The sequence below is a fragment of the Capricornis sumatraensis genome, chromosome 1 (genome assembly GCF_032405125.1).
Source record: "Capricornis sumatraensis isolate serow.1 chromosome 1, serow.2, whole genome shotgun sequence".
NCBI lineage: Eukaryota > Metazoa > Chordata > Mammalia > Artiodactyla > Bovidae > Capricornis > Capricornis sumatraensis.
The window spans coordinates 101,912,025-101,934,619 of record NC_091069.1 but is presented as its reverse complement, the minus strand read 5'-3'; the positions used below and the strand labels follow the sequence as shown (position 1 = coordinate 101,934,619).

The 22,595-nt window shown below is 43.0% G+C and overlaps 2 protein-coding genes across 3 annotated transcripts; both read left to right on the top strand.

Annotated features, from left to right (window-relative positions):
* The first annotated feature begins 12,608 nt into the window (after positions 1 to 12,608).
* On the top strand, positions 12,609 to 12,884 carry C1H2orf15 (chromosome 1 C2orf15 homolog). The gene has a single exon (XM_068990564.1). It carries the CDS (start codon positions 12,609 to 12,611, stop codon positions 12,882 to 12,884), a length of 276 nt encoding a protein of 91 aa, XP_068846665.1.
* A 4,244-nt stretch (positions 12,885 to 17,128) lies between these two features.
* Positions 17,129 to 20,243, top strand: LIPT1 (lipoyltransferase 1). 2 transcript variants are annotated; one of them, XM_068979432.1, is made up of 2 exons: positions 17,129 to 17,216; positions 19,111 to 20,243. In XM_068979432.1, the coding sequence occupies exons 1-2, from the start codon at positions 17,134 to 17,136 to the stop codon at positions 20,231 to 20,233; spliced, it is 1,206 nt and encodes a 401-aa protein (XP_068835533.1). In that variant the 5' UTR covers positions 17,129 to 17,133; the 3' UTR covers positions 20,234 to 20,243. The 2 variants fall into 2 exon arrangements, with proteins under 2 accessions (XP_068835533.1, XP_068835525.1); XM_068979424.1 differs by having other exon boundaries at positions 17,135 to 17,482.
* The last annotated feature ends 2,352 nt before the right edge of the window (positions 20,244 to 22,595 follow it).

Here is a 22,595-nt window from a genome sequence, read left to right as displayed (position 1 = left end):
GCTACGTCCCTAATGTCTAGAGGAATGCCTAGCACAAAGTTGGCACTCAAAAAAAACCATTCCCAAATAATCAATTTTGACGATTCAAATAAAGTAGTTTCAACGGTAGGAGGACTAACAAATGAAGGAGCAGTAAAGAAAAAGAGATAGGAAATGTAGACTTCTTCTACAAAGCGTGACTGTGAGAGAAGAGGTAGAGAAAGGTTGAAGGGCCAACGCAAGGGGAGAAAAACTTGTTTCTTTATTTCCTGTATGTCAAGGACCCCTTTCAGGAATAAGCAAAGCCCTGGGTCCTAGGACTTCCCATGTGGCGTGAGTGGTAAAGAATCTGCCTGCCACTGAAGGAGACTTAAGAGATGCAGGTTTGAGCCCTGGATTGGGAAGATCCCCTGGAGAAGGGCATGGTAACCTACTTCAGTATTCTTGCCTGGAAAATCCCATGGACAGAGGACCCTGGCAGGCTATAGTCCATGCGGTCGCAGAGTTGGACATGACTGAAGCAACTCAGCATGCACCTGAGTCCTGATCTCAGGAAAATGCAAACACATAGAAAAGTTTACAAACTATTCCAGGGGGTTCAAGAATTCCCCAAAATTCTTGTACTCCAGGATAAGAATTCTTACAGTATAAACACAACGAAGACTCCTAAGATATGGGTTGTTGAAGAAAGGCCAGAGTTAATAAGAGGAAACCAGGTAAGGGGTGTGCACTGTCCTTTGAGACAAAACAGAAAAAAGCAAGGTCAAATGAAGATTTAAATAAGAAGGTGTAGAAATTTGAAGTTCCTGCCTGGCAGAGTTTTAATTTTTCAGTGTTACAGGAGTTAAGATCATGTGTTAAAAAGTATCATCAGGGGCTTTGCTGGCGACTCCGTAGTAAAGAATCCACCTGGCAATGCAGGAGACATGGGTTCAATCCCTGGTCTGGAAAGAGTCCCACGTGCCACGAAGCCGCTAAGCCTGTGCACCACCACTACTGAGCCTGTGCTCTAGAGCCCAGGAACCACAACTGCTGAGGCCATGTCTGCAACTACTGAAGCCAGTGCACCCTAGAGCCTGTGCTCCATACAAAGAGAAGCTGCTACAAAGAGAAGCCCTCACACAACTAAAGAGCAGCCCCTAATCGCAGCAACTAGAGGAAAGCCCACAAAGCAACAAAGACCCAGCACAGCCAAAAGTAAATTTAAAAATAAATAAAATTTTAAAATAAATAAATAAAATCAGTTGCATTTAAAATGTATTCATCAGCATTGAGCAAAATATCAGGCATATAACGTGTTCAACAAAAGCCTATTAAATATTTGATTGAATATTTAATTGAAATAATTGAATATTATTTGATTGAATAATTGAAAACACTGGAGTTATCCTATATGGGATTCTAAAGTCTGGTTCCACAAAAGGTCAACTCGCTTTCTTTGAAGAAAATTGTCTCCAAAAGTTTAGGCTGAAAGACACTTTGAGTTAAGAAAGAATAGCTTCACTAACAGAGAAGGACATAGAAAACCACATAAAATTTTATGAATAATTTTGAGATAGATTCTGTATAATAAAAATAAGTGAATAAATGTTTTAGGCATTCACTTCAAACGAAACAGTAAGGTCAGTTGATAACTTTTCTTAAAAAGAAATAATCTCTCCAGTCATTCCATCCAAGCCCAAGCTCCTCATTTCTCTCCAATCCAGACCTTACTGTAAAGAAATAACCTGCTTTTTTTAAGGAGCTTAAAACAGTGGCCTTAAGAGAAGTATCACTTATCATTTCCTCTTGCTGTCAAGAGGCTTTTCTGAACCAAAAGCATTTAATAATGTAACTTGATGTTAACAACAGAACTAAGACAAACAGAACCACCTTACTCTGTTTGCTCTTCAGTTGCTAAGTCATGTCTGACTCTGCGACCCATGCACTGTGACCAGCCAGGTGCCTCTGCCCATGGGATTTCCCAGGCCAGAATACTGGAGTGCATTACCATTTCCTTCTCCAGGGGACCTTTCCAACCCAGGGAGCAAACCCACATCTTCTGCATTGGCAGGCAGGTTCTTTACCACTGAGCCACCAGGGAAGCCCACCTTACTAACTAGCTCACTTCAAAAGATTATCATGGGTACATGTTTAGGAAAATTCACAGCAGTGCTGCTCGTATTTACCAAAAACTGTAGAAACTGTAGCGTTCACCAACAGCACAGTAGATAAACTGTGGTATACCCTTACAATGGAACAACAAGCAACAAACTAATTACAAGCGATAACTAGGATCAACCTTAAAAACAATGTTGAGTAATGAAGCTAAATACAACTTAGTACAATTCCATGTACGCAAAATTCAAAACGAGCCAAGCTAGAAAGTGCAACTTCATATACAATGACAGTGAAAATCTAAGGAAAAGCAAGAAGTGGCCACCACAGAAGTCATGACAGGGGCTCCATCTGGGGATGTGGAGGCATGCATGCTGGGAAAAGGGAATGAATAATAACACACCTGCACCAGGACTTCCCTGGTGGTCCAGTGACTAAGAGTGCACACTCCCAATGGAGGAGACGTGGGTTCCATCCCTGGTAGGGGAACTATATTGCATATGGTGCAACTAAAACCCGTCAAAGCCAAGTAAATAAATAATAAACAAACAAATCAATATTTTAATCAAAACACCTGCTCTAACCGCTTCTAACTGGAGTACTTTAAAAGCAAATTATCCTGAAACAAACTGAAAAAGAAAGAGACTGAGAATGTCTACCTCAGAGGAGTCACAAGCAGTGACTTTTTTCAGAAGGATGGAGGTGAGTCTGAGTGAACTCCGGGAGTTGGTGATGGACAGGGAGGCCTGGCGTGCTGTGATTCATGGGGTTGCAAAGAGTCGGACATGACTGAGCAACTGAACTGAACTGAAATAAGATTTATTTTGGAAGCTGCTATTAAATAATACTAAAGCATATATTGTTTAAAATAAGTATTTCATGAATGTACCTTCCTAGTTATTACCCACTAATTAAGACTAAATAGTTACTTGATCAATTCAAATAGGAACAAAAAATCAGTTTTATCCTGGAGGCAGATTTCAATAATGGACACTTTCCTTTCATAGTTATGTTGTTCTTCAGTTGCTCATTCGTGTCCCACTCTTTGAGACCCCATGAACAGTAGCACAACAGGCATCCCTGTCCTAAACTATAATACATTAGTTATGTCCTAAAGGGTACCTCATGCGAAGAGTTGACTCATTGGAAAAAACTCTGATGCTGGGAGGGATTGGGGGCAGGAGGAGAAGGGGACGACAGAGGATGAGATGGCTGGATGGCATCACCGACTCGATGGACATGAGTTTGGGTGGACTTTGGGAGTTGGTGATGGACAGTGAGGCCTGGCGTGCTGCAATTCACGGGGTCGCAAAGAGTCGGACACAACTGAGCGACTGAACTGAACCGAACCGAAACTGTAATAGATTCGTTATAACTATTAGTTCATAGTTACAATTAATCTGTTTTCTTATAATTTCAACTCTATTATTATTCTATTTATTTCCTTACGGGTTAAAGAAAAAAGTTTATTTGAAATTCTGAAAACCACTAGAGGAAATTTAAAACAACGAATATCCTGAGATATAATGACTTAGACTGGAAGAAGGAAAACAAACACAGAGATACTGTCATCTACGCAATGTTTTCTGAAATCGCTCTCCTTGACTTTACTTACAGAATAAAAAAAGTGTATTCCTTTGCGTGTTTGGGTATCATGTCCATGATCTCAGCAAAGCTATTCAGTTTAAATCTCAAACACTTTTTCAAAGGAAAGGCAGCTTACCCTGCCTTTCTTGTGTATAATTTCTACTGTAATTATACGAGATTTTTCGTGCAAATGCCTACGTAATCTCGGCCCTTTACTTCCCAAAGTCTATAAAGTGGCTCAGAAATGAGAAGCTGGGAAATCACGCAGACCCTGGTTGAACCCCCAAATCTCTGACTTCCAAATTCCTCAGCGCCACTCCAGAGCGCTTCTAAACAGAAGAGTCCCCCAACAACCAAGCCGAAAGCTGCGGCGGGAAGCGAAGCGGTCACCATAGGAACATAAACTCAACCCTAAGCTCCCGAGAAACGACAACACGCGCAAAGTTTGTTCCAGGAGAGTTTCCCTGGACCGCAACTCTGCCCGCTACAGCCCCTCACGGGGGCGCCAGCAGCCGAAATCCACCTCAGGGGTCGCCCACAGACCCTAATCCCCGCCATAGCCGCCTCCTGCAGCTGCCCTCTCAAAGGCCTGCTGACCCAGGAGATGCTTTACCCCAACCCGGCGCATCCCCGTGCTTCTACCTGGGGCGGTGGGTCCCTCCCCGGGCTTTTTGGCCCGCCGTCCTCCCCGGAGATCATCCCGGCGACTACCAGGACTCGGCCTCCTCCTGGGATCCAGAATCCCTCAAGGTCTCCATCCTCCGCCCCCTCCTCCCTTCCCGCCCCAAATCGACTTGGCCCCTCCCCGCGGGGGCGGTGGGAGGCGGGACCGGACAGGAAAGAGGCGGGACCGGGCAGGAGGGAGGCGGGACCCGGCGGGAAGGAGGCGGGGGCGGTTAGCACAGGCCGGCGTCGCCGTCGGCCCCGCCCTCACGCTCTGTACCTGAGGGGGCTCGTCCTCCACCTCCCCGGCGCCTTCACTCCGCTTCCGTCCCGCGCGCCCCAAGTCCCTGTGCGCACGCGTACCTGGCTCGACCTTCCCTCTCGCAGGGACTACAAGCCGTGCGCGCGCACACACGCACGTAGCGTCGCGTACGTCCGCCTGTCTGCCTTACAGGGCGCCCTGGAAAGGCTTCTTCCTGGTCCATCCGCGCCGCGCAGGCGCAAGCCCACGCAGCGCCTAGACGACCCTCCAGAGCATCCCGTCTCCTAGTAACCAGCCTCCACCCACTTTTCCAAGACTTTTTCCCTACTTCCTGCGGGTGACCGCCTTAACTGAGTAGAGTGCGCATGCGCAGAGCTCTTTTTTTCCTCTGGCTGTCTTCCCCTTAACTTTGGGATACCTGCTGCTTTACTGCCGCTTTTGTGTGCTATTTTCCCAGGGACCGGTCGCCATTCTGGACAGATCAGTGAATTCGTTACTCCGCAGAGTTACTTTTGGGCGCTGGGAGGGTGGTGCGGTCTCCAGCCACGGTGAGGGGCTGCTGTGCGGGGAGCCTCCTTTGATGAGGTTCTGCTGCTGCAGCCCCGCGAGACAGAGCCGGCCTGTTGGGGTGAGCGCCCGCAGCCTGCACAGTCTGGGGAGCCCTGACCGCCCTGTACCATCCAGTCTGAGTTGAAAATGGGAATGACAGGGAGAGAAAAGTGACAGTGCAGATTCCTGACCTGTATACCTTCTCCACAAGCCAGGCCTTCTCCAAGTCCCCCCAAAAAACTGATCACGGTTAACAAACAAACAAAAACCGAAAGGATACAGTATCTCACTTGATATTTAATACTGTATCGATTCTTTTCCTATTTAATACAGTTTAAACTTGTCTTCTCTCTATTAGGAGCTTTCAGTCTTGGAACACTCATTTAACTCAACCAGGTATAATATTATTTTTGGCCATCCAACTATGTTAATGTTGACCATAATAGCTAAAAGTGAAGAAAGGAGCTTTTTAGTGAAAAAGAATGAAAATTGCATTATTCTGCCAACTGGAAAAGAAATGTTTAGTCTTCTTAGCATTTCTTAATGTTTAACATCTTTGGTGGCAAAGAATATAATAATCTGATTTCGGTGCTGACCATCTGGTGATGTCCATATGTAGAGTGTTCTCTTGTGTTGTTGGAAGAGGGTGTTTGCTATAACCAGTGCATTCTCTTGGCAAAACTCTGTTAGCCTTTGCCCTGCTTCATTCCGTATTCCATGGCCAAATTTGCCTCCAGGTGTTTTTTGACTTCTACTTTTGCATTCCAGTCCCCTATAATGAAAAGGACATCTTTTTTGGGTGTTAGTTCTAAAAAGTCTTGTAGGTCTTCATAGAACCATTCAACTTCAGCTTCTTCAGCGTTACTGGTTGAGTCATAGGCTTGGATTACCATGATATTGAATGGTTTGCCTTGGAAACGAACAGAGATCATTCTGTCGTTTTTGAGATTGCATCCAAGTGCTGCATTTCAGGCTCTTCTGTCGACCATGATGACTACTCCATTTCTCCTGAGGGATTCCTGCCCACAGTAGTAGATATAATGGTCATCTGAGTTAAATTCACCCATTCCAGTCCATCTTAGTTCACTGATTCCTAGAATGTCGATGTTTCTTGCTGTCTCCTGTTTGACCACTTCCAGTTTGCCTTGATTCGTGGACCTAACATTCCAGGTTCCTATGCAATATTGCTCTTTACAGCTTCAGACCTGCTTCTATCACCAGTCCCATCCACAACTGGGTGTTGTTTTTGCTTTGGCTCCATCCCTTCATTCTTTCTGGAGTTATTTCTCCACTGATCTCCAGTAGCATATAGGGTACCTACCGACCTGGGGAGTTGCTCTTTCAGTATCCTATCATTTTGCCTTTTCATACTGTTCATGGGGTTCTCAAGGCAAGAATACTGAAGTGGTTTGCCATTCCCTTCTCCAGTGGACCACATTCTGTCAGACCTCTCCACCATGATCCGTCTGTCTTGGGTGGCCCCACACGGCATGGGTTAGTTTCATTGAGTTAGACAAGGCTGTGGTCTGTGTGATCAGATTGCCTAGTTTTCTGTGATTATGATTTCAGTGCGTCTGCCCTCTGATGCCCTCTCGCAACACCTACCATCTTACTTGGGTTTCTCTTACCTTGGTTGTGGGTAGCTCTATACAGTCAGCAAAAACAAGACTGGGAGCTGACTGTGGCTCAGATCATGAACTCCTTATTGCAAAATTTAGACAAATTGAAGAAAGTAGGGAAAACCACTAGACCATTCAGGTATGACCTAAATCAAATCCCTTATGATTATACAGTGGAAGTGAGAAATAGATTTAAGGGAATAGATCTGATAGACAGAGTGCCTGATAAACTATGGACGGAGGTTTGTGACACTGTACAGAAGACAGGGATCAAGACCATCCCCATGGAAAAGAAATGCAAAAAACCAAAATGGCTGTCTGGGGAGGCCTTACAAATAGCTGTGAAAAGAAGAGAAGCGAAAAACAAAGAAGAAAAGGAAAGATATAAGCATCTGAGTGCAGAGTTCCAAAGAATAGCAAGGAGAGATAAGAAAGCCTCAGCGATCAATGCAAAGAAATAGAGGAAAACAACAGAATGGGAAAGATGATATCTCTTCAAGAAAATTAGAGAACCCAGGGGAACATTTCATGCAAAGATGGGCTCAATAAAGGACAGAAATGGTATGGACCTAACAGAAGCAGAAGATAATAAGAGGTGGCAAGAATACACGGAAGAACTGTACAAAAAAGGTCTTCGTGACCAAGATAATCACGTTGGTATGATCACTCACCTAGCACCAGACATCCTGGAGTGTGAAGTCAAGTGGGCCTTAGAAAGCATCACTATGAACAAAGCTAGTGGAGGTGATGGCATTCCAGTGGAGCTATTTCAAATTCTAAAAGATGATGCCGTGAAAGTGCTGCACTCAATATGCCAGCAAATTTGGAAAACTCAGCAGTGGCCACAGTGCTGGAAAAGGTCAGTTTTCATTCCAATCCCAAAGAAAGGCAATGCCAAAGAATGCTCAAACTACCGCACAATTGCACTCATCTCACATGCTAGTAAAGTAATGCTCAAAATTCTCCAAGCCAGGCTTTAGCAATACGTGAACTTCCAGATGTTCAAGCTGGTTTTAGAAAAGGCAGAGGAACTAGAGATCAAATTGCCAACATCTGCTGGATCATCGAAAAAGCAAGACAGTTCCAGAAAAACATCTATTTCTGCTTTATTGACTATGCCAAAGCCTTTGACTGTGTGGATCACAATACACTGTGGAAAATTCTGAAAGAGATGGGAATACCAGACCACCTGACCTGCCTCTTGAGAAACCTGTATGCAGATCAGGAAGCAACAGTTAGAACTGGACATGGAACAGCAGACTGGTTCCAAATAGGAAAAGGAGTACGTCAAGGCTGTATATTGCCACCCTGCTTATTTAACTTATATGCAGAGGACATCATGAGAAATGCTGGGCTGGAAGAAGCACAAGCTGGAATCAGGATTGCCGGGAGAAATATCAATAACCTCAGATATGCAGATGACACCACCTTTATGCCAGAAAGTGAAGAGGAACTAAAGAGCCTCTTGATGAAAGTGAAAGAGGAGAGTGAAAAAGTTGGCCTAAAAAGCTCAGCATTCAGAAAATGAAGATCATGGCATCTGGTCCCATCACTTCATGGGAAATATATAGAGAAACAGTGGAAACAATGTCAGACTTTATCTTTTTGGGCTCCAAAATCGCTGCAGATGGTGATTGCAGCCATGAAATTAAAAGACACTTACTCCTTGGAAGGAAAGTTATGACCAAGCTAGATAGCATATTCAAAAGCAGAGACGTTACTTTGCCAACAAAGGTCTGTCTAGTCAAGGCTATGCTTTTTCCGGTAGTCATGTATGGATGTGAGAGTTGGACTGTGAAGAAGGCTGAGCGCCAAAGAATTGATGCTTTTCAACTGTGGTATTGGAGAAGACTCCTGAGAGTCCCTTGGACTGCAAGGAGGTTCAAGCAGTCCATTCTAAAGGAGATCAATCCTGGGTGTTCATTGGAAGGACTGATGCTGAAGCTGAAACTCCAATACTTTGGCCACCTCGTGCGAAGAGTTAACTCACTGGAAAAGACTCTGATGCTGGGAGGGATTGGGGGCAGGAGAAGGGGACAACAGAGGATGAGACAGCTGGATGGCATCACTGACTCGATGGACATGAGTTTGATTAAATTCCGGGAGTTACTGATGGACAGGAAGGCCTGGCATGCTGCGATTCACGGGGTCGCAAAGAGTCAGACACGATTGAGCGAATGAACTGAATGAATGTTTAACATATTCCACTTTTCTTATATAACCCAAGGGTTCTGAACTCTAATATTGGCTTTATCTCCCTGTCTTTTCCACAGATGAAATAGATAAACTAGGTTTTTATAGCTGTTCTCTGATGATCTTGATATAGTATTCGCCTGTGCATTTCAAATGTAATCTCATATTTGAAGAGACAAACTATTCTTGTTTTTGCCAAGTGAGTACTCATTTTTTTGCCCACAATGTATTATTGACAGACATAAATCAATTTTGTGTTAGAACAAATTTCATAAAAATGCATTTAATATGTGCCTTATGTTTTTCCCATCTCTGCTTTGATTTTTTATCATTATTTGTGCCAGTACATTTTCTCATTTTGTTGCATATCATAACTTTATAAGTATAGCTAGATACTAACAAATTAAATCATGTCCCAGTTGTTTTAGATAAAAGCAGAAGTCTCAGGAGATACATTTTCTGTGAAATATAATTGTACCTAACTGATAAAATAAGTTACTAGAAGCATGAGCTCTCAAAGACCATCCTAAAATGTTATTTTAGGGAAAACAAAGTATTCTCATTTCCTCTTAAGATACTAAGATTATTGTGAATAAAATGTTCTCATGATCTATCTAGCATTAAATTGAAAAAAATAGAGAAAAATGCACAAACTTCAAAACTTTCTGATGATGTTGAAGGCTTGTGGGTGAAGGTGATCATTATCACAGGAGATAGGAAGGTGCCTCCTCTAGGGAAAAAAGTTGAAGAGTTTGAGGATTTACATACGCTACCTTTGTTTTCCTTGTAGTCGCTAAGTCGTGTCCTACTCTTTGCGTCCTATGGACTGTGGCCCGCCAGGCTCCTCTGTCCGTGCGTTTTCCCATGCAGGAATACTGGAGTGGGTTGCCATTTCCTCCTCCAGGGGATCTTCCCATCCCAGGGATCAAACCCATGTCTTCTGTATTAGCAGGTGGATTCTTTACTGCTGAGCCATCAGGGAAATCCCTGTGGGATTGTTTCTACTAACCTATTTTTTCCTCCTAGTTATTATGAGTCACATTCTTCTGCTTCTTTTCATGCCTGGTAAGTTCATGGGGTCACAAGGAGTCAGACACAACTTAGCGACCAAACAACAACAAGTTTTTATTGAGCTTTCCAGGTGGCTCAGAGTGAAGAATCTGCCTGCCAGTGCAAGAGATGCAGGAGACAAGGGTTACATCCCTGGATCAGGAAGATCCCCTAGAAGAGGGCATGGCAACCCACTCCAATATTTGTGCCTGGAGAATCCCATGGACAGAGGAGACTGGCAGGCTACAGTCCACTGTCCAAAAATCAGACACAACTTAGCAACTGAGCACACACAAATTTTTCTTGGCTGCCAGATGTTGCAGATTTGACATTGTTGGTGCTGGAGGTTTTGGTTTTCCTCTAAATATGTGTAGGTTTTATTCTGAAATGCAGTGAGTTTACTTGAAAACAATTTAATCCTTTAGAACTGCCCTGTTGAAGATAGTAACCACTAGCTTCATGTGGCCATTTGAATTTATGTTATTAAAATGAAATAAAATTTTAAATTTAGTCCCTCATTTGTGCTTTGTACATTTCAAATTCCGATATCTAGCTTTCATTGGTGGTTCAGTAAAATTCTCACCTGCCAACATCCACAGTTGTCTACTGACTTGTGACTAGTGGCCACTATACTAGACAACACATAAAGGATATTTCTATCACTATAGAAAGCCTATTGGACAGACCTGCTCTAGAAGCTTAAGCTTTATTAGGTCCAAAGTGGTCTTTGCTGCTGCTAAGTCGCTTCAGTCGTGTTCGACTCTGTGCGACCCCATAGGCGGCAGCCACCAGCCTCCGCCGTCCCCGTGATTCTCCAGGCAAGAACACTGGAGTGGGTTGCCGTTTCCTTCTCCAATGCATGAAAGTGAAAAGTGAAAGTGAAGTTGCCCGGTCGTGTCTGAGTCTTAGCGTTCCCATGGACTGCAGCCTACCAGGCTCCTCTGTCCATGGAATTTTCCAGGCAAAAGTACTGGAGTGGGTTGCCATTGCCATCTCTGAAAGTGGTCTTTATTTAGGGCTAATTTGACTCCATTATTGAGGCAATACCTCAGTGGACCCCCCCTCCTTTTACAACCTTTTTAAGCTCTTTCCTTTACATTGCATGACCATCTCTCTTCAGTTGGGCATTCATAATAAAAAGTACTGTATCTTTCTTGGAGGCTTTTCTCATTTACTTTTTTGTATTATGGTAGAATACACATGACAAAATGTAGCATCTTGGCCATTCTTAGGTGTATAGTTCAGTGTATTAAATACATTCGTAATGCTGTGCTATCATCACCACCATTCATCTCCAGAACTCTCTTCATCTTGTAAAATTGAAACGCTATACCCCTTAAACAACTCCCCATGGCAACCACTATTCTACTTTCTGTTTCTTTGATTCGATATCTAGATACTTCACATAAGTGGAGTCAAACAGCGTTTGCCTTTTTGTGACCGAATTATTTCATCTAGAATAATCTGCTCAAGATTCATCATACTTTAGCATATTGCAGAATTTCTTCCTTTTTTAATGCTGAGTATCTTACCACACATATATATATATACACATACATATATATATATACTATATCTTGCTTACCCATGATCTATCAATGGACACTTGAGTTGCTTCCACTTTTTAGCTATTTTGAATAATGCTGTATTGAACATAGGTGTACAAATACTTCTTAAAGGCCCAGAAGTTGGTTTGCCAGATCATATGGTAATTCTGTTTTTAATTTTTTGAGGAACTGTCAAACTTTTCCACAGCAGCTGTACTAATTGTACATTCCTACCATTAGTGCATAAAGACTGAAATTTCTCCACATCCTCAACAACACTTGTTATTTTCTTTTTTTTTTTTAAATAGTAACCTAATAGGTATGAGGCAGTATCTAACTGGTAATTGTGATTTGCATTTCCCTAATTATTAGTGATGGTGAACATCTTTTCATGTTATCATTGGCCATTTTGGCCATTCATCTATCGTCTCTGGAGAAATGTCTATTTTAGTCCTTTGCTCAGCTTTGAGTTGGGTTATTTTGTTGTTGCTGAGTTTTAGTCCTCTATATAGTCTGGGTTTTAGTCTTTTATCATATATATGATTTGCAAATATTTTCTCCCATTGATTTGCCCTTCTACTCTCTTAAGTGTTTTATTAACACACAAAATTTGTAAATTTTCATAAGATCCATTGTTCAGCATCTTTAATTCTTTTTCAGCAGAGTGTTTTGCCTTCAGTAATAATTTCTTTAATCCAATAATAATAAATTAAAAGTTCTTTGTAACAAGAATGATAGGACTAAGTAGAGAAGTTCTGTAATTTTTCTGCCAGGAGATACAACAGAGCATCTGGTGAATTCCTTAAAAAAAAAAAAAAAGTCTCAGAGAACCTATAGAGCCTGCAAACCTCCCACAAAGAAAACGGAAACACTGAGGGACAGAAGGCGATTTTACTGTGTATTTTTGGCAGCGTCACCATGACATTCCATTACAACAAACATTGCCTGAAGTTAGTTGAAATTCCCATTGTATTCACTTGTTACAGTTTTTCCCTCAAGCAATCAAGGAAGAAATGTGTCCACTGATTTAAGAGGTGCCAGCAATCTTATTCAGCTGTCCCAATGGGGTTTTCCCTAAGTAAATCCGCTACTCAGGTTTCTGCTTTGCATACGGATTCAAAAGTGGGTGATCAATTAATGCAAAGGACAGAGAAAAGCAGATTGGAGCCCGTGACTCAGTTATTTCAAAACACCAAGAAAATAAGATTAGAAGACACAAATCAAGAAGCCTTTACAAGGAGCAAAGACACTGGCACAGGATATCTTTCAGAGAAAGCCTTGGGTCCAGTGATGTGTGTTAAAGAAAGTGATGGGATAGAAACGACAGATGTTGAATGAAGTTATTTTGTATGTTACTAAAGAACCCAAAAATGGCTTTTGACTAAGAAGGCCTGATGAATGAGAGCCTTACCTTATTAGGAAAACCTAACAAAATGAAGGAAGATGATCACTTATTTTTTACTGTTTAAGAATCAATGTAGATTGCAGCTTTTGATGATACATATTCAAAAAAAGTTGCTTTAGAGAAGAAACATTCCAAAATTCAAATTCAAGATTTCTCTCATATTACTCTCTATCCTTGTCAAAAATCAGAGGTTTTCTCTAAGGGTATTTAAATGTCACCAAAACATTTTAATTCTAGTGTATTTCTCTAACAAGTGATCAAAACTCAAAAAACAGTGCCCAGTTTAATATCAGTATTTCCCATTATTTCTGGTGTATTGCTTTTATATGTTGGATTTCCAGCTGGAGATTTTGCTTTAGAGTACTTTATCTTCCTGCATTTTTGCATTTCTGTTCTGTTAAAAATCACTGGTAGCTAAAGAGGCATTTCACATTTCACATCATCCTTTTAAACTTTTTTTTTAACCCACACAGAATTCATTTCAGAGTTCACAAAACAGTTTTTCTAAATGTAATAATTTATCTTGCAGATGTTACCATTTTATGCCACCAATATTTAATATAAGAAAACAGCCTAGGTGTTTAAAAAACTATATATATGTTTTTATATAAACATATATACATATATATGTATAATACTGCTGTTTCAAACTTTCATGCATTGGAGAAGGCAATGGCAACCCACTCAAGTACTCTTGCCTGGAAAATCCCATGGATGGAGGAGCCTGGTGGGCTACAGTCCATGGGGTCGCTAAGAGTCGGACTCGACTGAGCGACTTCACTTTCACTTTTCACTTTCATGCATTGGAGAAGGAAATGGCAACCCACTCCAGTGTTCTTGCCTAGAGAATCCCAGGGATGGCGGAGCCTGGTGGGCTGCCGTCTGTGGGGTCACACAGAGTCGGCCACAACTGAAGTGACTTAGCAGCAGCAGCAGTTGTTTCAAACTACTAGATGTTTCAGTAAGGATGACGAACATATATATATATGTTTATATATACATATACATAAATATTGGAGAAGGAAATGGCAATCCACTCCAGTACTACTGCCTGGAAAATCCCATGGACAGAGGAGCCTGGTAGGCTACAGTCCATGGGGTCGAAAAGAGTCGGACACGACTGAGCGACTTCACTTTCACTATACATAAATATGTTTATATATACATTTATTGTCCCAAATAATGTTAGCTGAAATTAAAAACCACTTGTGTCTGGACAGATAGTGACCTGTAAATATTTCTACTATGTATGTTTTAAACATTTTCCTATACTTTAATATTTAATGGTGATCTCTAATGTCCAGTTGAGTAATATCCTTAATATTGATAAAGCAAAAAGGCATACTAAAGAGGAAAAGTAATCTTTTAGGGGAAAAAATATTCTGTTAATCAGAGAAAAACTAAACAGATGTTTTTGTAGTTTAAAACCATTGAAAAGGATGTAAGCCAATAAGATGACACTCTTTATCATTTATAGAACATAATTCTTTGGGAGACACAAAAATACACAAATCATTTGTTCACCTAACCTGCCACTGTGCTTGGTACTTGGGATAGAATTGTGAATAAAACAGCAACTGCCTTCTTTGGTGGGATTCCCTGGTGACTCAGATGGTATTGAATCCATCTGCCAATGCAGGAATTGCAGGTTCGATCCCTGAGTCATGAACATCCCCTGGAGGAGGAAATGGCAACCTACTCCAGTATTCTTGCCTGAAGAATTCCATGGACAGAGGAGCCTGATGGGCTACAGTCCATAGGGTTGCAAAGAGTTGGACATGAATGAATGACTGAAACAATAATAACACCTTTGTAATGCTGTCTACCAGGAGAACATCAGACTAATTATATAAGATACAAATTGTGATGTGTCATGAAGAAAAAGTTAAACGGTCAAACTGACAGGAGACATAACATACACTTGATTTTTATTTTTTTAAACTTGATTTTTAACTGTGGGGGCTAGGAAAGATTCTCTGAACAGGTGACATTTACAGTTTTTGCAAGGACACGATTGTCCAAGTGAGATGATGGCCAAGGGGACAGAGTTTAGGTGAAGTTTGGCAGGACATCATGATGGTCTGAAAGTGGAGGAAAGAAAGGGTTTCTAGTTTTAAAAAAAATGGCTAGATGCTTGAAGGTTCTCTAGGAGAAAGAGTGAGCTGAGGAGCACGGGTTTTGGGCATACCAGTTTCCAAGGCAGGCAGTTCTATGTGTACGGAATGAAAAATACCAATTTGAAAGTTGTATACAGAGTGGTGTCTAAAGTTATGGGAATGAATGAGGTTGCTTAGGGTGAATGTAGAGTGTGAGATAAAGCAACTACAACATTCAGAAGCTGGCCAGTGCTGGGGGAGCTCGCAGAGGGGATGGAAGAGTTGACAGGCTGGTGGAAAACCAAGACAGGATAATATCAAGACTGCCCACCAGTCTTTAAGGTGGGGGCAGCCAACTGAAAGGGTAAATGCAGACTGAAAGTTCACTGGATCTAGCAACATGAATTGAGATCATGGGTTGAGAAGATCCCCTAGAGAAGGAAATGGTAACCTACTCCAGTATTCTTGCCTGGGAAATCCCAGGGACAGAGAAGCCTGGTGGGATAGTCTATAAGGTTCCAAAGAGTTGGACATGACTTAGCAACTAAACAACAACAATATAAGCAAAGGGCAACACAATTGTGTGGCTATCTTTAATGATAACTAGGAAGACTTCTACTGAGACTAACTTTGCACAGAATCCATTCTCACCTGCATAATCCAAGAAAGACTAATTACTCAGACTAACTTCAATCAAAAGGGTAACATAAATGAGGAGCCATTGTGTCTTTATTGTAGCTTTAAATGAAGCCCTGGTCGGGGTATCTGCACCACCTAACTGTGAATTCTGGATGATTCTCACTCCAAAATTCAAGTCTCAATGGTTTCTATTCGAAGGAGAGACTGATGATTTCTGTCCAAGACTGAAAAAGGACGACAAATTCTTTGGGCTCCTCTCATCAAGAGGAGGGGTCCATTACTCCACCTCTTAACTCTGGGTTGTCTTTGCTGGTGCTTTGGCCAACAGAATGTGGCCGACATACTACATCGAAGGCTATGCCTGAATGGAAGTGCACCAGCAGCCAGCAAGCACCAGCTGCCGAGGATGTGAATAAGACGTGTGAATAAGGGTGTGGAGCTCTCGGCTCAGCCAACCTGTGCCGAATGCTCACTGAAGCCACCCAAGCAAGCCTTGCCCATATAAATGTTCAGTTCAGTTCAGTTCAGTCGCTCAGTCCTGTCCTTGCAACCCCATGAATCGCAGCACGCCAGGCCTCCCTGTCCATCACCAACTCCCGGAGTTTACTCAAACTCATGTCCATCCAGTCGGTGATGCCATCCAGCCATCTCATCCTCTTGTCGTCCCCTTCTCCTCCTGCCCCTAATCCCTCCCAGCATCAGAGTCTTTTCCAATGAGTCAACTCTTCGCATGATAGAAATAATAAATCGTCGCGTTAAGCCACTGGCGTTTGAGGCAGTTTAATGCCGCTATAGTTACCTAGAACTTTACCTGCTGGGGGAATTCCCCATCTGCCTAAGCCCCACAAGGATGTTCTTGCCAACTGCATTGAGGGATATCCTGAATGGGGACGTTCATGGCCCTCGGTGTGTTTGTTTTCCGGCTCTCTCCTTCCTATCTGTTACCATCTCTGTATTGGGAATAGTAGCGTTTATTTCTTTAAATGCCATTTGTCTTTTAAAACGGATTTTAGTTTCGTCCCCTTCCAACTGGAGTTGCTTGCCTGCCCTGTGGACTATGAGACGCGCAAAGCTCAGCACAATGTTGGATAAATGTTCATTGAAGAGCATGCGACCCGACTACTCTGGGTACCTGGCCGGCCCCCTCCAGCCTGACTCGGCCCCGCGCCTACCTGCGTCCTGCTGACACCCCCTCCACCCCCTGGGCCGGCTCTGGGCTGTCCCGCGGGGAGCCTCCATCTGGCCTGGGGCTCTAGGACTTTCGATACTACTATAATGACTGCTATTATTAGAAAGGGAGTGGCGTCCCTGTTTCCGATGGGGTTTGCCGTCAAGGACGGGGCACGGCAGGATTCCGCCCCCCCACCGGAAATCCTCAGCCACGCCCCCTCCCGGCGCTTCCGGTGCTCAGCCCCACGCTGGCCTGGGCGGCTGGCAGAGCGGCCGCATGCGCGGCTGGCTGGTCTTCGGGTCGCGCGCGTACCTCGCACACGGTCCTGCGCGCGGCGTGGACGCGACCGGAAGTAGCAGGTGTGTGAAGCCGGAGGCGCGGCGGGTGCAGGATGGCAGCGTGGGCCCCGGGCACTGGCAGCGGTCGGGCACCTTCGATCCCGCGGTGCAGCAGGCACCACGGTGTCCGCTTAGAGTTTGGGAGGACCTGGCTCTACGGTTAGGACCGGTTCATCCTCAACACAGGAGTGTCCCAAGTTAGGCATGTTGGGTGCCAGCCCTTGGCGCGCCCTTCGAGAGCCAAAAAGCCGAAATCAGACAGGCACACGGCCGTCCGGAGACTCTGGGTAAGTTAAGTGCTAAGAGATGGGATCGTGTCAGCATAGCCACAGATTTCAGTGGAGCTGCAAGACTGGTAGTGGAACTCCATGGGGAGAGTCCCCAAGGCCCTCTTACTGTTGGAGGACTCTCTGTTTGCGTGGAATATGCTACTCCCTTCAACGTGGTAGAAAGCATCAGATGTGGAGACTCAGTTCAGGTATCCCTTCCTCTGTTAAACCTCTCCTAACCTTTCTAGATAGAGTGTACATTGGTTCCGCTTTCTGTAGTATCAAGGTATAGCAAGAGTGATGAAAATATGAAGACTCTACTATAGAACTTATTCCTCCAGGATGTAACTACAAAATAATTTGGCCTAGTTATGGATTTTAGTACCCCAGTCCATCCCAGGCCTTTAACCTAGAAGAAAATTATAACCATTCTAAGGAATGGAATTAAATGATTTCTTTACAATCATAGCTAGTCAGAATACTTCATTATTATAGCTAGTATTTTCACTCTTTTCATCAGCACTCCTAACAAATAATGTGTGGAGTGTCGAAACATAATAAAATTGTTCATAACCTTTCTACATAACCTTCTTACTCTGACCTCTCCTCTGACCTCAGAAGGATCCATCCTAATTTAATATTGATCAAAGTAAAACAGACTGCCAGTAAATCATGTATCTCACAGTCAAATAGAAATTACATTTCAAGTATTATAAGGACATAAATCTTTCTACACTGATGTTCATTGTTGATAACACAGAACTAGAAACAACCTAAACTTACAAACTAAGAGATTGGTTGAGTAAAAGGTGGTGGTATTTGACAATGAAATATTACACATTAAGACTGATGTAAAAGTTGGTTTAACACTGAATTAAATAACAGTTTGGTTGCACTTCTGGTGGGGAAGTGTGTGTGGATTTACACATGCACAGAAAAACGGAGAAGGCAATGGCACCCCACTCCAGTACTCTTGCCTGGAAAATCCCATGGATGGAGGAGCCTGGTGGGCTGCAGTCCATGGGGTCGCTAAGAGTTGGACACGACTGAGCGACTTCCCCTTCACTTTTCACTTTCATGCATTGGAGAAGGAAATGGCAACCCACTCCAGTGTTCTTGCCTGGAGAATCCCAGGGACAAGGGAACCTGGTGGGCTGCCGTCTATGGGGTCACACAGAGTCGGACACGACTGAAGTGACTTAGCAGCAGCAGCAGCAGCACAGAAAAAAATGGGTACACACCAACATGTTAGTTGTAGTTATCTCCCAGTGGTGGTATTATGGATTTTTTTTTTCTTGCCTGTCTGTATTTTCTCATTTTTCTCAATGAATGTGTATTACCTGTGAATTAAAAATAATGTTTTGGCTTTGAAGTATATTACATAATTATTTTCAGCTTTATTATTTGAATAATCTCTGCCCTTATTCCACTTCAGCTAAAACAGTTTGAGGTTTGTATGATTTATTTCCTTTGAGTACTCCGTTGGAGAAGTTTTATTAAAGACTAATGGTAAAGCCAAAAGGCAAGAAAAGGGACTAGACTGGATACTTAGATAAGTTTGGATCAAATAACCAAGAAGCGATAGCTACAAAATAGAATTTAATTTTCTTTTTCTCGATCATTAATTTGTCTTCCATTTTTGACAGCATGTTAATCCCATTCTTCATGAAGAATTGCTTCCAGTTACTTTGTAATTTCAAGGTCCCAGCAGCTGGCTTTAAAAACACAGTTAAAAGTGGACTCATTTTACAGTCAATTTCCAATGACGTTTACCACAATCTGGCTGTGGAAGACTGGATCCACGACCATATGAATTTAGAAGGTAAGCCAGTCCTTTTCTTGTGGAGGAATTCTCCCACTGTGGTAATTGGTCGGCATCAGAACCCTTGGCAGGAATGTAACCTGAATCTGATGAGAGAAGAAGGTGTGAAACTGGCTCGGAGGAGAAGTGGAGGAGGCACAGTCTACCATGATATGGGTAACATCAACTTGACTTTTTTTACAACCAAGAAAAAGTATGATAGGATGGAGAATCTAAAATTAGTTGTGAGAGCCCTGAAGGCTGTCCAGCCATACCTGGACGTGCAGGCTACTGAAAGATTTGACCTTTTACTTGACGGACAGTTTAAAATCTCAGGAACAGCTTCCAAGATTGGCCGCAATGCAGCTTATCACCATTGCACTTTGCTGTGCAGCACTGACGGGACCTTCTTATCATCTTTGCTGAAGAGCCCTTACCAAGGGATCAGGAGCAATGCCACTGCCAGCACACCTGCCTTAGTGAAAAACCTTATGGAAAAAGATCCCACTCTGACCTGTGAAGTAGTGATAAACGCTGTTGCCACAGAGTATGCTGCTTCTCATCAAATCGATAACCACATTCACCTAATAAACCCAACAGACGAGACAGTGTTTCCTGGAATAAACAGCAAAGCCAGAGAACTACAGACCTGGGAATGGATATATGGCAAAACTCCGAAGTTCAGTGTGGATACTTCCTTCACTGTGTTACATGAACAGTCACACTTGGAAATTAAAGTATTCATAGACGTCAAGAATGGGAGAATTGAAGTCTGTAATATTGAAGCACCTGATCATTGGTTGCCGCTGGAAATATGCGACCAGTTAAATGCAAGTCTTATTGGTAATAAGTTTTGCCCAATTGAAACGACAGTGCTAACAAGTATATTACATAGAACATATCCAGGGGATGATGAACTACACAGTAAATGGAATATTCTGTGTGAAAAAATTAAGGGAATAATGTGATTCCAGGTAAATTTCTTAATGACGGTTTTGATGAGAAAATTAAAATGTGACAGTGCATTGTTTTTTCAAATTTTATTCTTGGCTGTGAATGGGCTTTCTCTCGTTGCAACGCGTGGGCTTCTCATTGTTGCAGAGCTCAGGCTCTAGCCTCGAAGGCATCGGTAGTTGTGACTCACAGGCTGTAGAGCACAGGCTCAGTAGTTACAGCACACAGGCCTAGTCACCCTGGGGCGCGTGAAGTCTTCCCGGACCAAGGATCAACCCTGTGTCCCCTGCATTGGCAGGTGGATTCTTAACCTCTGGACCACCAGGGGAATCCCTGTCTGTCTTCATTGCTTTTAATACTGAGCTGGCTAAAGGGTTCATTCAGGATTTTCCATAAGATGTTAATGCAAAAACCGGAACAAACTTTTTGGCCAACCCTGTATTTCACTGCATTTGTATTTCAGCTTTCTTTTGTTACCATCTTGGGGTTGGATACCATATTGAACACTCTGACCTCACCGTTCTTTTTCTTTCCACTAGGGAATATAACCCTGGCTTCTTGATACTATAAATTTCTCCCTTTTAATTACATTTCCTTATCCTTTAATTCTCTCCCACTAAACCAAGCTTACTGCACTTTTCTAAGCCAATGACTTTTCTCCAGTCTTTTCTAAGCCAGTAACTTTTCTCCAGTCTCTTGCTTCATCTCCATTTCTTACCAGCATTCTCACATTTCTCTTGACCTATCGTAGCCACTTTTTTCTTTCAACAATTGATTTTCTACTCCTATAACTAGATGGTGGGCAATGCTAGAAGAAAATTCACAGAATCATGTGTCTTCTCAGGTGGCGCTAGTGGTAAGGAATCCGCCTACAATGCAGGAGATGAAAGAGACATGAGTTTGTCCCCTGGGTGGAGAACATCACCTGGAGTAGGAAATGGCAACCTGCTCCAGTATTCTTGTGTGGAAAATTCCATGGACAGAGGAGCCTCGCAGGCTACAGTCCTTGGGGTTGCAAAGAGTCAGACACAACTGAGCTCACGCACGCGCATGTTCACACACAGATTTGCCCAATTTCCTATTTATAGTTTTTCACTTGTTTTTGTTCTGTAGGTGTCAGATTCAACTCACCTCTCTTGACTGCCTCTCACATTCACCAGAGGCCTTACTCCTAAATGCTCCCACTCTTCATAAGCTGAGAATTCTGCTACTCTTAATCTGGTCACAAACCTTCATTTATAATTTGTGGGTAGAGGCTTTCAGAAATGAGCTCCTTCAGCTGCTTGTTTTCTACTTCAACTTTTCTCATTTCATTCAATCTCAGAAAAAGAAATACCTTCTCTTCCTTAAAGCTGAGCCCCCTACTTGTACTGTGGATTTTTCTTCTCCAGCTTTTTTTAAAAAAATACTTAAGCTACATATGGTGTTAGTTGCATCACTGAGATCTGTTGCAGAGCAGATTCTCTAATTGCGGCTCTGGGGCTTAGTTGCTCTATGCATGTGAGCTTTACTTCCCCGACCAGGAATTAAACCCATGTCCTCTGTATCTCAAGGCAGATTTTCTACCACTGGACTACCAGGGACATCTGTTTGTGTTTTGTACTATCAATTATTTATCTCCTTTATCTTGCATAAGTCTGTCTCAACTTTTACTGAATCATTAGTACTCTTGCCTGGGAAATCCTATGGGCGGAGGAGCCTGGTAGGCTTCAGTCCATGGGATCACTAAGAGTCAGACACGACTGAGCACACTTTTCAGTTTCATGCATTGGAGAAGGAAATGGCAACCCATTCCCCTGTTCTTGCCTGGAGAATCCCAGGGACAGGGGAACCTGGTGGGCTGCCCCGTATGGGGTCACACAGTCGGACACGACTGAAGCGACTTAGCAGCAGCAACAGCAGCCTTAGTGAACGGACATGTGAATGTCTCCCCCTTCTCAAAGACTGCTGCTCAAGGGTTTACTGTTTCTTTCCATTGCATGGTTGCCAAACTGCTTCAAAGAGTAGCACTCCTGCCAACTGTTTAATGTCTCTCTAGTTTATTCACATGGTGATTCCTACAGTAGTTCCTGTCTACCGAGTGCCTACTCTGCGCCAGGTACTTTGCTAGTTGTTGGATGTTCCTGGTAAAAGAGACATGGTCACCGACCTTCAGTTCATTTCCATTCAGTTTGGCCGCTCAGTCATGTCCAACTCTGTGACCCCATGAACCGTAGCACGCCAGGCCTCCCTGTCCAACACCAACTCCTGGAGCCCATCAAAACTCATGTCCATTGAGTTGGTGATGGCATCCAACCATCTCATCCTCTGTCGTCCCCTTCTCCTCCTGCCCTCAACCTTTCCCAGCATCAGGGTCTTTTCAAATGAGTCAGCTCT